The sequence below is a fragment of the Planococcus citri genome, chromosome 4 (genome assembly GCF_950023065.1).
Source record: "Planococcus citri chromosome 4, ihPlaCitr1.1, whole genome shotgun sequence".
Taxonomy (NCBI): domain Eukaryota; kingdom Metazoa; phylum Arthropoda; class Insecta; order Hemiptera; family Pseudococcidae; genus Planococcus; species Planococcus citri.
Genome location: NC_088680.1, coordinates 44,189,966 through 44,207,313, shown reverse-complemented (window position 1 = coordinate 44,207,313; position 17,348 = coordinate 44,189,966). Strand labels below are relative to the sequence as shown.

At 31.6% G+C, this 17,348-nt stretch overlaps 1 protein-coding gene across 2 annotated transcripts in view; it reads left to right on the top strand.

The window, feature by feature from the left end:
* BNIP3 (BCL2 interacting protein 3) overlaps nt 1–17,348 on the top strand; it is a 52,976-nt gene that overhangs the window by 30,630 nt on the left and 4,998 nt on the right. For both annotated transcript variants that reach the window (XM_065362494.1, XM_065362493.1), the window contains 2 exons: nt 14,375–14,459; nt 15,080–15,159. In XM_065362494.1, coding sequence (XP_065218566.1) covers nt 14,375–14,459; nt 15,080–15,159 — 165 coding nt within the window. The remainder of the gene's footprint in view (nt 1–14,374; nt 14,460–15,079; nt 15,160–17,348) is intronic.

Sequence of the window (17,348 nt, the reverse complement as noted above, 5' to 3'; positions counted from 1 at the left end):
TCTTATGCATGAACAAGGTTCATTAAACGCGAGGACGTTACCCGGAAAATTCGCCTTTGCTGGGCAACGACAACAACTACACACACACAGGAAAAATGTATGAAATTGAAAGCATACCCCCAGACACGTGTGGCTGAATACAGAGAATCGATCTCGATACCCAGACTACCCTTTCATTTACGCTAATCCCTGGGTTGAGTGAACCATAATGGTCGACTGTGTTTTTTTCATATTTTTTTTTTCTCGCACGGATAAGTATTTATTTTTTCATCGGTGTGCTCGAATGGAACATCGAGTCAAATACGACGTTTTCGCTTTAAACGATTCGTGTGGAGGAAAAAAAGGGCAAAAAAAATGAAAACTCTGGCATAAGCTTATTCGAACACCTTGAAGGCAAATACGTGTACGAAGGGATGAGAAATCGTTGAAAATGTTTTTTCAGGGATGTCTCTTATTGTGATAGGAAAAGTTGATCGTTTACCTTTCATTATTTATTTTGGTTATTGTTGTTTCTGTTTTTGACTTATGAACCGAAATTTTCGAGTTGAGTGTTCGATGAGATATTTTTGGAATGGAAAGAAGGAAGTGATGAAAAGAACTTTTTTTATAACGGAATGGAATTATTTCAACGTTGATTCAATTTGAAAAATTGTCGTTAAACAAACCAAGCGTAAATTTAATTTTGTCGCGTAAAATTGGTTATTATTGTCATAAAATGTGTAATTGCTCATTCGTTTACCTACTTGTGTGGTGTTCTTTTCGTGCGAATGAAAGTTTATTATTCTTCATCGGTTTTAAAAGGGGTTAGATTCTGTTAAAATAGCGTAAACGTATCACAAATCTTGGCTATAATGGTTTACGAGTGTGTATTTTTTGTTTCACTGGGTTTCAAAATATCCACCTGGGAGGATTATTTTGGTCGAGATTTATTTTTAGAAATAGGCTACTTAATGTAAGGATTTCGTGTAGGAAGTCAATTTGATGCAGTTGTTCCAGTTTTCTCTAAGATGTCAAAAATTGGCATTGACCCCTTTTTTTCTGTTTTGAGGAAGGAATTAAAAGACACTTGGAAGAAAATTGTCTGAAATCAGGAATCAAAAATCATTAAAATGTTCACCTTTTTTTTCAAAAAAATATAATTTATCTGACTCTGCTTGCAAATATTTTCAACTTTTCTGATCAAAAGTGCTTTGCTTTAAGGCTTCTCTTTTTGAATTTGTTGATTCCGTTAACTTTTTAAAATTGTGTAATGATTATTTTTTTCTAATTTGAATGTATTTTCCAAGTTGAAATCCAGTTTTGATAGACCCAGAAGTACGAGTTGCTCCGGGTCATGTTCCTGCCCTATCTTCACTCTCCAGTAGTCTTTACACCTGAAAGCGTCCAAAAATAGCTAGGTGGCGTTGTAAAAACTTTTTTTTCCAACTTTAAAATTTTTTAAATGATTTTTTTTTACTCCATAAAATATATGCGCACTTGTTCCATTATGATACAATTTGGATCTGAATGGCTGCGGGAGGAGGGAGGGTTCTGGTTATTTTAAAGCAAAAATATTTTCAAAAAAATCACTGGTACTGTTGATTTTTCTGATCTTAAATAAGTATTAAAAATTCATGTAAAATAAACATTGGCGAATAATTTTGTTCGACATGAAGCCCAATGTGGGGGGGGGGGTGCTTATGTGCTCGAAAATTTTATAATTCGTCTACGTGATAGATATATTTTTCTGATTCTTAAATTAGAAAATAAATCGTACTTTGGTCATTAGGCACTTGAATAGGCTGAAGAGAGGGGTGGGGGGAGTCGACCAATATTTTTGAAAACAATAAAAATTGTGTAAATTCGCTTTTAAAAAATTTTGGCGAAATTTGAAATTGAGTTTTATTTAAATTTTACAACTTTTACTGAATTCATAATTTTTTTTCTTTCATTTTTTTTAGACAATTGTTTCAAAAATGTAGGAACATCTATCTTAAGAAGCAAAAGCAAAATCATGACTGATATTTTAAGGAATTGGATTTTTAGAATTTGAGCATGGACGTCATAATATTATGTAATTTCTATATTTTTTCGCCAATAGGCAGTCTTTTAGTTCGGGGGGGGGGGAGGAATTTCGACGAATTTCGTGCAGAAGCCTTGCGTTCTTATTTGGAAATTTTTCTAGAAGTCCTTCGGTTAAGGATTTATAATTATTTACAATGCAAATTGAAAAATTATTTTTTTTTTAATTGTAGAAAATAGTTCAAAAAGATTTGAAAAGAATCGAATTCCTTAGAAAGAGTTATCAATTCAGAGTTCAACTCTTTTTTAAAAAGAGTTGAGGTAGTCTATTTTTAACTCTTTTCAAAGTGAGTTGAATCGACTGAAGAAGATTTGATTCATTTTGAAAAAGAGTTTGCTCAACCCTGTTTATTGTTTTATAGGGTTATTCTTTTTTTTTTTTTTAGTAATTAGAAGTTTATTTTGTATGTTAGGAGAAGAAGAGAAGGAATCTGAAAAATGTGGAACTGACCTGATAATCTATATTTTACCCCATTTTATGAATCGTAAAATAATTTTGAAATATCCTGGTTTGTATTGGATGCGGTCTAATACAGGATTTTACGCTTGAAATGAAAGAAAAAATATCATCGTGTAGAAAATAGATGAAATTCTACAATGATATTCTCGCGTTCGTGTGTTTTTCTGATAAAAAGATCTGCTTCAATGTTTTTTACCATTTTTGCTCTGCGAATATCATACCGTGTAAACTGAAAATTTCATTTGAAAAGTCCATAAAATGAAATCTTCGTCTCTCACATGTTACAAATATCTCATTACCCTACTTCCTTTACACATTTTCATCTCTCGTATTTTCAATCTAAGCAACCTAAACTGCTGAAACAGTCCCACACGAACTCTCGCATTTGGTTGTCTTTTTATACTCGAATTACACCCTCGAAATTTTCATTATTAACAAATTCTCTTCATTAAAAAAACACACACACCTGAAATTTTTGCTGTTTTTTTTTGGTCGTAAAAACACTCGACTATATCGATCGAATGTTACCCGTAGATACAACGTGCTTTTGCCATATCGACACACTACAAAATATCCATAAAAGCTTTCCCCTCTATACGCTTTTTTCCACGTGAGTAATGGAGAAATTTTCTCTTCAACGCGAAATCACGTCCTCTCGTGACGTTATTTACGCACAATATATACGAGTTTACCTACACCATACCACACGCTACCTTTTAAATTGTTTACAATCGAGAAGCAAGGCAAGATGGAATAAACGAGGTAAATATTTACCGTGTATTTTTCGCGGTTAACGCTCCTTTCGTGTTTTGATGCGGCCTCAAATAAACGCGATTCCAAGTTCCTACTTATTTTTGTGAATACGTATTATTGTATGTACTACGAAGATAAAGGAAAAAATTAGCTCACAAAAGCAGGAGAAATTGAATCGTAAAATTATATGCAAATTGTGATTCTAATTAAAACTGTCCTATTCTAATTTCTCTTATCGATTCGAGTTCGCGTTACGATAAAGAACGTTATTTTTACTAGTTTTACGTGTTGATTCGGTCTCGGCCGAGTCATCGATAAGCACAGCAAAGCAGTGCAATTCGGCCTTCTGAAAGAGTAAAGAGATAGTATATTTTTAAATTCGTGTATATTTGAAAAATGTGTGATTAAAAATAAAAACTCTCTGATAAAATATTCGAACATTCGTATTTTAATATTAAATTGGTACGAAAAAAATATCTTGAAGAAAGAAAACACATCGATGTAGCATAATATTTTCCAGTCTTAAGTATGGTATTTTTAGCCACACCAGTAATTTTTCTTCTTCGATTAACTATCAATGCCGATAGACTATTCGAACAAAAAAATTTAATTATCAAAAAAATATTCTACGTAGGACCTAGGTACGACTAGTTGTAATTTCATTCACGTAAAATTTCATTCCTAACGAGTCGTATAAGTTCGAGAACCGGTTCATTTTTAGCTGAATTTTTAATCAACAGATTACAAACACGTGCGTTTATCATGACTACGACGTAAAAAAGAGAAAAATTTCAGACTTATACACATTTTTTCCGAAGAAATTTTTTCGAGTTCTTTACACAAAATACCTTAATGTAACGAATAGCGGTGGTTTCCACTTTGGAACTAGTTCCAAAGCTGAAGCTGGTACAAAGGATAATATGTGACTTGACATGTCAAAGAATCGATTTTTTTTTCGTATCAAAGTGCAGCTTGCTTGGTCTTATGGTGCTTTTAATTAATGCGTCTTTTCACGACGATGTTTAAATGACACCACACCAGTCAATACGTGTGGGTAATTGGTAAAATGTATAATATTGTGGACTCTCACTTACGATTACGAAAATTTGCATTTTTTCCCTCTCTTTTTTAATTACATAGGTTGCGTTGCGACGACTCGATGAGCTTGGTCTATTTTAAGTGTAGGATATGTCTTTATATCGAGTCTACTGTAGAGTCTTTAAGTATTTACATTCTAAATGGGCTTTTGGTATGATAGAATGGGGAACTTGAGGTTGATTGTGTAATTAACCTGATTACACTTTGCCCTCTTGGCATTTTGATTCATTTTCACTGTTATTTGCGAAATACGATATAAGAGACGATGAAAGTTTGAAGTAAAAGCTATAGTCGAAAGGGTCTGAAAGTAATGCATAAATTTTCTGAAGTAATTAAGAGATGTCAAAACTACTCGATCAGTGATTAGTAAAAATAACCAGTTTTCAAATAGCTCATTTATACAAATTTTTAGAAGGAGAGCGAGGCTTCGTAAATGCCCAGCTACAAAATTTTGAATTCAGAAAATAAGCTAAAAGAAAATCGTGTATTTTTTCATTCGAAACTCTCAGTAAAATTATATACAAGGTAAAGAAGAAATTCTTCTCTCTTTCATGGTTAGATGCAATGAATAACTTGTTTCCTATTTTCTCGAATTGAAATTAGATACCTACGCTTATTTTGGATTTTGAAAAAGAAATCAATTTTTAAATTTAAAATATCTCTTCCTTTAGCCCTTGAGGATCATTCATATAACTATAGCAACAAATACGTAGTCTGTTTGAATGAAAAACGATTGGAGGAGGGATTATAAGTTTGTTTAAATTTTCTATTTCCAAAAAAAAAAATATTAACCTATCAAAAAAAATCTTCGAATTTTTTGATCTCTCTCATGAAAAATGATTGGGACATTAAGATTTAAAATTATTGTTGTTTAGGGAGGGAATGCTACGTACAAATTACCTATGCTTTCTGCATGAGATGTCTACTTGATAAAATATTTTGATGTGTCTAAAATTTCAAAAAAAAAAAAAAAAAAAAAGGAAAAGGTTGGATGATGAAATGAAACAATTTTTTACTTGAATGAAAAGTTTTTACTCTTGTCTTGGCTCATGAATTCATTTTTGGGTAGCTTATTAAAAAAATGTGGGAAAAACTAAAATGAACAAATTAGATTTTATTTTTTCTTAAGCTTTTACATGAAAATACCCTAATTTATTAACGTTTTTAGCGAAATATGGGTTTTATAATTTTCATCAATGATAGAATTTTATTACTTTTTTTGTAGGTAGGTAGTAGGTACTGTAATTGTTTGGAATTTTTCAAAACTACCTGTTGTGTTTTTTTTGTTTTTTTGAATGATTACAAAAAGGTTTGGGTTTTCAAAATTCTTACCAAATATCAAGTGTCATTTACCCCCTCCCCCCGTCAATAGGATGGGGCGGGGGCAAAACATTCTGCCCAAAAAATATTCTAAAATTGACATTATTTTTAAGTTTTTTAAAAACTTGTCATTATCTGTGATAAACATGCAATTTTTCAATTGTTTTTGGGTAAACATGAATTGTAAATTCACTGTTTAAAAAAAAAAAATACATTTTTTGAATTCTTTTTGTTTTTCTTCTTCTTTTTGATCTTGATTTCAAAAATTTCCTCGCAGACGAGAAACGTTTGATTTTTTGGATATTTTTATTACGAAAAAAGCTGGTCAAAAACCACTCTTGAAGTGTCACTCTCAAAATCGGCTCAAATGTGGATAAACTCGTTAAACAGGTCGAGTGCAACACATATTCAAAATTCTGGAGAAATTGACAAATCTAGCTAAAGGCTCCAGAATGGCTGGGAATTGTGAAATTTGGATTTGTGTTATTAATATCAGTTTAAGGATTTATTTTACTGATCAAGTACGCACTTTTTTTAAAACAAGCAAAAATCACTAAAAACAGTCAATTTCGAATTTTCAAACGTTTGCCAAAAAACGAAAAATGAAGTTGGGGGAATTTTTTTTTTTGGGGGGGGGGTTTAGACCATGCTCTTTTCAGAAATCACGGTCCCGTTCAAATCGGAAGGTGACACCTTAAGAGATTCCCTTGTGAGTTGTGAGGTTTTCCTCTCTTTTTTGGTTAGATTTTTCATTTTATCATGTCCAATATTCTTGGACACCCTGTGCAGCTAGAATTTGTTTTGTTTTGTTTATGTTGTTTAGAATGTTCGCCCTTCTACAAAATATCATTTTTCAAACTGAATTTCGATATTTTTTCAGTTGAAAAAGGTGTGTAGATTTCTTGCTTTATCAATTTTTTTCATTAATATAAAAAAAAAATCCTTTTCAATCTTTTATAACGCTTATTGTCATATTTTTTTTCTGATGGAATTGTCATTTTTTTCTTGTTATAAATTTTATTCAATTTTTTTTTAATTTTTAATTTTTTTTAGGGTGTTTATTTGCAAGATGATTTGGAAAAATCATTTCTTTACAAATATTTTGTTAGAAGAAATCTTCATTCTTCATTAAACTTTTTTTTTCAAAAGTCGGTACCTACTTACTGCCTACATGTAGGTACTTTATTTTTTTATATTCGATTTTCTGAGTTTTCCCCATTAGCTTGGAAAAAATAGGTGTTTCAGTTGCTTGAAATTTTCATAAAATTACCAACATTGGGATCATATAATTTTTGTTTGATAAAATTATGGTTTTAATTTTTTTTTTTGTTCCTCTCCTTTTTTTTGGAACATTTCAAGTTACTGAAGTTGTTTTTGAGTTTTTAGAAATGTTTTTAGGTCTATTCATTTTCAAAGAAAAATACGTCAAGTATTTCGTCATCGGTTACGCCACAATTTCATCATTTTTTCAGATGATTCATTTTTTCTATGAAACTCATAGTTTGAAAACTTGATATAAAAATTGCGTAGAGTTCTATCGACACATTTTCATCCAAATGTTATTGCGTTATGTTAAACGATCCTTTTTTTCCAGTCTTTTCTATAATAATGTTTCTCATCGTCTTATGTGCTCAATTTTTTTCAGTTTTTAATATCTATTTTCGTTTAAAAATGCTTAGAAATTTGAATAATTGTTAGAAATTGATTGGACGGTAATCAGGGTGTCTACCAGGTCGCTATAGCGTTAAAAGTCGCGAAAAGTCGCGATTTTGAAAATAGGGCGCTAAAGTCGCTAAAAGGTCGCGATTTTCGCTAAAAATACCAAAAAGTCGCTATAAATTGTCCAAACTTCAAATTTTAAAAACTTTTCGTATTATTATTCAATGTTAATGCTACTGCCAAATTAGCATTTTAAATAATCATAAAAATTCAAAATTTCAAAAGCTTTCGCCCTCGCTTCGCTCGGGCATATTATTTCGTTTTCTTTAGCCAAACGTTGAGTCTTGATGATAGAAAAATTGACTTCTCACATTAAAAATGATATTTTTTCACTTCTGGAGAATTGTGAATTTTCGTGTTACCAGTGCTTTTGCCCTCAGTTGGCTCGGTTCGTACGGGCCATGTAGGTGTATTTTTAGAAATATGTACCTATTGTAATATTTTGGAAATTATTGTTAGATTGCTGGAGGAGCAGGACCGTCGAGAGTTACCTAGGACTCGCTCATTCTGGAGGGTCCGACAATAAAGAAAGGGCCCGTGATGGAAGAAAAACGTGTTTTTTTACTTTTCAAAAGTCAAATTTTCAAAAGCTTTTGCCCTCGCTTCGCTCGGGCTTGTTTTCTTTTCTTTTTACACGTCGAAATTTCTGAAAAAATATCATTCAACTTTCAAAGTTTTGAAGTGAAAGAATGATCTTCTCGCTTAAACAAAAAGAAAAATTAGTGGTTGAAATGACTAGAAAAAGAACAATCGAAGAAATTGAAATTTTAGAACTGAAGAAAGTTAAGTAGATGGAAAAGGAAAAAGAAAAACTCGAAAATTTGGATGACTATTTATGTCACATGGAAACTAAAAAAGGTTCTTCATAAATTTTTTTTCATGGTACATGGGAACTATTGAAAAATCCCATTTTTTTGTTGAAAAATTGGGTGTGGGAACTGTTGAAAAAAAACATTTTTACGTTGGAAATTTTTTTTGGGGGGGGGGGGTACTTTTAACTGAAAAAAGTCGCTAAAAGTCGCAAAAAAAAGTCGCTAAAAGTCGCGAAAAGTCGCTATTTTTGAGAATTAAATTTTGGTAGACACCCTGGTAATGCATATTATAATTTGTACCACTTGTTCATTTCAGCTGAGTAGATCTCGGGGAAGGGGAGATTCTCCTATGAAAAGAAATAAGTTTTTAAACGAATTTTTGCAAATCTTAAACTGAGACTGAAGCATGAAAGGTTGAGTGATTAGTGATTTTGATTTTTTTTGTATTCTCTGCAATGAAATACGTAGCTCGAAAATTGTTGGAATTCAAATACCTATCCCAATTTTTTGAGGGCGAGTTCTTGCTCTCGTCTTTGAGATTCTACGCGTATAAAAATCTCGAATTTATACAGATCACAGATCTTTCAATATCTGAACCTATTCTACACTTCCTATAAAGTCATTACTTCAAAATCAAAACGTTGATAAATTACCCCCATTAAGAAAGCTGCCAAACAGCCTTCAAAAGGTCGTCTTTTGATGCTGCTGCGTCGACAAAGCGTACAAATTTTCTTATCTTTTCTCTATACGCTTTTGCCATTACAAGAGACTATCAAAAGAGCGTAATTAACTAGAATTGAATAAACGAGCCGAGTCGAACGGTCTGGTCCGGCCCAGCCCAGGCCAGGCCGCCGCGCCGATGTGATTCAAAAACGCTAAATACAATGTATTCGCGATGCGAAAATTATCTAATGTAAAGTTTCATAGTATAGCGAACTTGGCGGTTCGTTAATTTAGTAATTCGACGCGTATCCTGTATAATAACCATATTTTAAACACTGGGTAATCGCGGTAATTTACAAGATAATGATTACACATCACACGTTGGCTGATGTAAATCGTATTAGATATTATAATGATACCACTTGTCTGCGGTCTGCTCAAACTTTAACGCTGTAACCACGCACAAAGATAAAGTTCGTTTAATAAAACTGTTTGAAAAATTCTTTATACACAACGTGTACTGTACGGGAACCGTTCCAATTATCGACGAATTTTCTACATTTTTTTTTTCACTTTCGTGCGACTAAAAAAAAATCACGAGATAAAGAAAATTCACAAGAGGGGAAAATTTCGCATTTTATCGCATTCGATTGCGTAATCCTCTCAAAAGTTGCCTTAGTATTGACTGAGAATGTCAAAGCCCGAAAAATTCATGTACCGGAATCAGAAGTTTCCCGATTGATTTTCAAATTCCTCGACTCCTTCCCCAAACCCCCCTCGAATCGAACCATTTCGCTCAAACGACCTTGAATTTTGAATGGTCGCGTCGTTTGATATAATTTTTTTTTCGAGATACGAAAAGTACACACGAACGATAAAAGGTATTTTAGATATGTATTTTTTAAATACGTATATCTAAGAAGAAAAAAAACACGTTCTTATAGTCGTACTACTAGTCCATCGTAATACGAAACGTTTCAAGATTACGCAATGAGATTGTGTGTTTAGTGCAATTGAACACAATGCATATATGTATTGCAAATAAGTCGTAATTCGCGTCTCTTTGTTTTGTTATTTTTTTTTTCAACGATCGTCTTTTTTTGGTTTTCACGTCGAACTTGCGAACGTGAAGTATGACTCATGACTCATGTCGAACGGTATTTTTCTACAGTGCGAAAAATTTTATTTATCCGTCGCTTCGACGTGTACTCGTATTTTTGCGCTTTGCTATTTTATAAACGACAGAGCTTTATTGTCTTACTGTATATTATGTATTATTATGGATCGTAATCGTAATGCTAAATGTACCAAACATAACCAGTAAACGTAAAAGGCCAACGAACTGGCTCGAATTACATATAAAATGGGGGTTGATTTGGTTGAAAATTATTACCGCATGATCACGTGATTTGGTAACAATGACCTGGTCATTATTTACGTTATTTATATGTGTGAACATTAATACGTACATGTGTAAGTTACGAGCACTTCGAAAGCGACCAGTTGGAAGAGGGGTAAGAGGGACGATTGTGCGAAATTTAATTTTGGCTACAATTCATAAATTTTTATCTACAAATACTTTTATGTCATCTCCATCTCCGCTTCTCCTTCCTGAAGTGGTTCACGCTAACGAGAATCTAATTAAGATGTGTGCGGTTCCCTACATAGTCAGGTGTGGACTGCGCCAGGAGGAGGTTCTTTAATTCTAGTGGAAAATTTTAAATGCGGAAAATTCGTTGGATTGATCTCTTATTTTAGATTCTGTTGATAGAAAATGGCATGTGTCGTTCGTTCCTCGCTTTTTAAATAAAAAAATTGAATAAAAAACAAACCATAAATGAAAATTTTAAAAAATTTTGAGATCTTTAATGTGATGAAATTTTTACTTCGTGATATCTTAATGCAAAATTGTAAGGAATAGGTATCTTCTTATAAATGTATTTCAACTCCCTCCTCCTCCTCTTATATTTCTTATGAGGATGAACTATAAACATTATGGGGATCATGATCTATTGGAAGATATCACACTGAAAAGCTAATATTGAAAATTTGATTTTTTTCTACTTTTGGTGATTTTTTAAGTAGGCATAAATTATAATTTTGAAAAATGTCTTGAACAAGTTACAGATTTGAAAAAAACTGTGTTGAACTTGATGAGGAGTAGGTATGTGTCCCAAAATATGTACCATGAGAAAGGTCACTTTCCTGACCTCCCCCCTCGCCATACTTGACTCTATTTCTGAGGTTGGTAATTTTCAGTGATTTTTATGTCAATTTCACAATATTTTACGATATTTGAGTCAATTTTTTCAAAATTTTGTCGCATTTTGATGTACTTGAAATATTGTTTGATCAATTTTTCGTAATTTTCAGCAACCTGCTTTTTCAATATAATTATTTTGCTCAAATTTTGCTACATTTTATCAACTTTCAGTTTTTTAAACGTTTTTATGTCAATTTCAGCCAATTTTTGATGTTTTTAGCAATTTTTGCTGAATTTTGTTCGTACTAAAATGTTCTCTATTTCTGATTATTTTCATTATTGTTTTTCTGTAATTTTAGAATTTTTTGTGATAGATAAGTATTTTTCGTTGATTTTTTCAAAACTTCTTTTCTATTCCGACGAGAATCAACTTTTATTTTCATTTTAATATTGTTGAATTTTTTTGAGGTTTTGTTCACATTTATTTTTTGGATCTTTCACCAACGCTTAAGTCTATTTCGATGTTTTTATGCCCATTTAACTAGTTTTTGAAATGTTTTGAGTACTTTTTTGATATTTGATTTGACTTTTTTTCTTCAAAATTTCATTCCATTTTGATAATATTTAATCAGTGATTTGTAATTTTCACCTTTTTTTCAATATCTAACTAAGGTACTTTTATGATTTTTTGCTCCAATTTTCATTTTATCAATGTTTTAAGCAGTTTGTAATGATTTTCAGTCATTTTTAAATTTTTTTATTTTTTATTTTGATTTTTGTCTAAATTTGTTTTTTTGATGTTTTTAGGCATTTTATGCGATTTTGTTCTAATTTTACAATATTTCATTAGCTCTAAGTATTTTTTGTGTAAATTTATCAAATTTTAACCATTTTGGCAAAATTTTGTTCAAAATGTTCTGTTTCTTCAATTTTTCATGATTTTTACACAATTTTCAAAATGCTTTATTGTGATATTTTTTCCGAGTTTTTCACATTGTTTTTGTGATGTTTGATCACTTTTTCGTAATTTTCAACAAACTTTTCGATATCTTAGGCTTTTAGGCTTTTTTATGAGGTTTTTGCTCAAATTTTTTAGGTTTGCTATTTTTATGACAATTTTACATAATTTTAATATTATTAACAATGATATAAGTTTTTTTACAGTGATTTTCAGTAATTTTTTAATCAATTTTATAATTTTTTTTGATTTGTGATTTTCCAATTGATTTTTGTGAAAATTTACGTAATTCTAATTTTGATGGGATTTGATCAATTTTTCGTAATTCTCTCAAATTTTTTCTCTCTTCAAGTTTTGTTTGTTTTTAACTAATTCTTTAAAATGTTTAAAACTATTTTTTGGTAATTTTTAGTGATTTTTACATCAATTTAAAAATTTTTTGTGACATTCTGTTTGAGTACCTACTTTTATCAACTTCAATTTTTTCTGAATTTTGTTCACTTCTGCTTGAATTTCATCAACTTTTCGTAATTTTCATGGATAATTTTATAAAAAAATTTTCTATATAATTTTGATGAGTTTTTTTTATTAGTCTTTCGTAACTTTTGACATTTTTTTTTCCAAATTTTGTCCGATTTTTTCAATGATAAATCAACGTTTGTTTGTTGCTCTTTCCAAGTGTTTTTATCTACTCAATTTTGACCACTTTTAATTATGTTTGAAGCACTTTAGTCAGGTTTTGCTTTTTTTTGTCATGAATTTTTGACGATTTTGTGGTGTTTTTTGTGCAAATTTTACGACGGGACGTCTCAAGTAATTTTTGATGGTTCTGCTGGGCTGCGTTCTGATGCAGGCATTTTTTGCACGTTTTTGTCAAATTTTGTCATGTTATACTCGTATCAAGTTTTAGTCCCTTTTGTTTTTTTGTGATATTTTCTCGATTTTTATAAAAGTAGGCAATTTTAGGTACGTTTCATGACTGTTTTACAGTTTTCGTTGATCTCATGTATCTAACATTGAAGATTTTATTCCATTTTGATAATATTTGATCATGGCCTTTAGTTCAGGCAATTTCTTCAAAATTATATTCATTTGTTTCGAAATACGTATCCTATAGAATTGAATCGTTAATAATTTTTTCCATTATTTTAGAATTGAAAAAAAATTTTTTACACGTTTTGCTGAATGTTTGTTAGTCTTTTCATCAGTTTTTTTTTTGGTGATTTTTTTGTGACATTTGCCTCATTTTTTAAGGAGTAAGTAAATGCATCCATGAGCTTTTTATATGAAAAACATTTTATTTTATTTTTAAAGTGAGAGGAGGGGGAGGGTGAAATTTTAATGTAAATTTGTTGATTTTGTGGATTTTTTACATGCATAGGTTTCGTTTCTATTTATATCTATCCATGTTATTTTCATCGTTGAATAATTATTTTTAGAAACGTAATCGATATTTAAATTCGTAAAAGACTACCCGAGGAAGAACAGAGGGGCAGAGGACTCTCAATCATAAACTCATTTCCGTGTTTACTTATGCTGCTCACGTCGTCGTCGCGTCTCGTCTTTCGCTGTAGCATACATTCGCAAAAAATACACTTTTAAGCGTACCTATGCTAATTAGACCCTCGAGTAATAATTTAAAATTACCTGCAGTAAAACGAGCTCGTGGCATTATTATGACGACGATTGAGTAGTAGTATACGTATAGGTGTATATTGTACAAACAGTAGGGTTATATCGTTGATGGATGAATGTATGAGTATTTTTGTAATAAAATTTGAATATTTATCGCGTATATGTAGGTTTCATTGTTACACACAGTAAGTCTAACCAGTGGTCATAAATCACGTTTACTTTTTCAACCATCAAATTGCGATTACTTAGACACTCTTACTGTATACTTTTACGTAATATTCGGTTGGTGAGAAGAGCTTCATGGGCAATATTAGGAATACAATAAAAGTTACGTGTAATTTAGTACATTCTCCCCCCACCCTTTGGCTTTGCCTGAGATAGCCTATTAGCCGAGATATATTTTTAGCTCATTTTATAGACTGGAATAGAACATAACTTGACTATCGATACGTAAATGAATGGTAGGTATACCTATTTACCTAATTTCATCGATAGGTTGGTAAATATTTACGTATTTATGTACCTACATACATACCTTGGCGCCTTAAATTAGCCAGGTTCAGTGTCATGTCACTTATGTAAATCTTTTGAAAACATAATGTTTCAAAGAAGGTGTTCACTAGCGGAAAAAATGCCTGTCGACTAATTTGATAATTTGTAATTGTAACAACTTTTGTTTTGTTTTTTTGCAGCCCGAAATCTCCGCCGAATAGTCCAAACACGGAACCTTGCACGGAAGAAGATTTGAAAGATGTTTATATTAATTATTATTCCAAGGTAATTATCGTCTTACTTAGTCTCTCAGGTATCTTAGCTTTAACTCCACCTCGTATTTGGTACATATAAATCATATTATTCGAACACGTAGTATGTACGAATAATATAAACATATCGCATCGCGACGCAGCAGAAAGTATGACGCGAACGTGTGTTTTGACGACGAGGGGAGAGAAAGAGAACAAAGAAAATAGCAAAATTTTAAATTAACGTGCGAAATCTACAGGATGTTGACTTTTCCTCTTCGGTTTCGTTACGGTAATTGTCAAGGTTAAGAACGGTACGTACGAGAGTAGAATTTTTCTTATATGTACACGTTCACCTATAGGGCTGCAGGTAAGTTACCTGGTTCAATTCGACTTCGAGTGTACATGTACATACACTACCTTATATACGTACCTGTGTAATTGTGTGTAGAGAGCAATTCGGTGTACTTATAGCTTTTTAATGGCGCTGCTGGCAGTCTCGTGCATCGAGCACATGGCTGCCTGACAGGTATGCAATAGAATAGCACAATGATATGAGGCTAAAATTGGGTGGCTTTGTGAGCTTATGTATAGATTGTAGATTTATACGATGATCGGATTATTGTATAATTTTATTGTTTTGTTGGTTTGCAGGAGGGAGATTTTATTAAAGTAGATAAAAGTACGGATTGGATATGGGATTGGAGCAGTAGGCCTGATTCGTTGCCACCTAAGTAAGTCGAGAATATATTCTAAAAATTATGATTTCGAATACAAATTTATGTTCTTATTTACATATAATGTAAATGGTCTGGCTTAGAAGTGATAAATGATAATCGACCTGACCCTTAAAAGGATGGTTTTTCTTTATTTATGTCAGTATCAAGTTTTTATGTAATTTGCCGAATAACTAAGTTGAATGGACCATGGCTTGAAAATTTTCAAAGGTGAACGTTTTCGAGAATTTTGACGAGACTTTTGAAGAAAAACAAAAAAAGTTCGGTAACAAAATAGCTCATTTTCAAAATTGAAGGAGTTACAGACCAGACTGTATATAATTTTCGATTGAGCCACAAATGAATGAAGTTATGTTTCAATTCAACTGTCCTCCTGGAGCCATTCGAACATGATACTCAACTTATGAGGAAAGTTGCCCAACGAGTAAGGGAAATTTTAGGAACAGAACGTGAAAAATTGAGAAAGCATCCAAAAATACATCTCCCGGTCGAATTTCACGTGCTGAATTCCATTTTTTTCAATTTTTGTTGAATTTTTTGAAAATTTTTAATTCGGACCATTTTTACGAAGAACTCGAAAAATGCGACCAAATTGAGGTAGAGAGCTGAAATTTGGTTTATACTCTATTCTCATCCTCTCGAATAGATTTGTGGTGGTCTTGAACCATTCTGAAGCCTGCAGTAGATTTTTGTATTTTCCTGTTCCGGAAAATTGTCATAAAAAAGTCAAAATTGAATTCAGAACCTGTGAACTCGGATTGAACATCGTTGTGATCCTTGTGATCGATTTATACACTAATTTTCAAAATTTGTTTCTGCAGACTCGAATCCAAAATTTTTGTCAGCGATTAGGTATACGCACTTATTATTGAAAAAAAAAATGAAAAATTCATTTACGAACACATCGGCATAAAAATCTGAAATTATGGGAATTTATTAATTTAATAATCTATTTTCAACTTCCAAACTCCATTTGTGGTGGTTTTGAAATGTTTTAGAGCCTCCAACAGATTTTTAGATTTTCCATTTTCGAAAAAATGTCGATAGAAAGGTCTAAATTGTCATTGAATATCCAGAGACTCGGATTGACCCTTCTTTGTATAATTTCTTAGATCAAATTCGGCATAAATTTTCAGAATCTGCCTTAATGGTTTCAATAAATTTATGTTTTTAAAGCTTTTTCCCCCCAAAATTGAAAAATGTAAAAATCCACTAAAGGTTCTAGAATCAAGAATGACTTGACAGAGCTATTACTCGATTTGAGAGGTCCTAAAAAAAATGTTAGAAATCAGGTTTCAGCTTTCTGCTCAAATTTAACAAAATTCTGTTATTTAAAAAAAAAATGAGCCAAATTTGAATTTTTAAAAATTGGGCAAAAATCAAAAAATAAAATTCCTAAATTTTCGGAGGGGATTTTTTTTTTCTTGAAAAAATGAGAAACTTGTTGAAATGCTGAAAGCGGATTTTTTGGATTTCCAATTTTGGAAAAATTGCCATCAAAACGAAATTCAACTCTTGAAAAAAATGAAAAATTTCTCGTAAAGGAACACGAACAAGTTGATTTGAAAGTCTTTCGAAGCTCAATTCGAGCTGTTTTGGTAACTCTAGCAAATTTTTTGGGTTTTCTAATTTTGAAAAAATTGCCACAGAAAGGGCAATAAAATGAAATTCAGCTACCAGGAACTCGAATCGGCCTTCTCTGTGCTTTCCTAGATCAATTTAAATTTTCAGAATCTTCGGTCTCTGTCGTCTGAAATCCATGTTTTTATTCAGTTTTTTTTTTTTTTTGAATTGAATTGAATAAGTACTTAATTTTAAAAATCTATTTGAAGTGAATGGCTTGAAATCATTATCTTTCGATTCGAGGGGTCGAAAATAAAGTATAAAAGTAGTACATTTATAAACCTTTGAGAGCTTTCTACCTGATTTTTGTTGGTGAAATTTCAATGTTTTCATGAAGAAGGGACCAAATCAATCTGAATTTTCAAGAATCCGACAAAAAGCCTAAGATTTCCTCCGGCGATAATTCAAAAACAATTCAGATTGGTAATGGTCTCCAGTCGTTCTGAAACCTTAAGCAGATTTTTTGGATTTTCCAGTTTCAGGAAAATTGCCATTAAAGTCAAAATAAAATTCAAAACATATGGAGTCTGGCTTACCGTGTTTTTGACCCTTTCGATCGATTT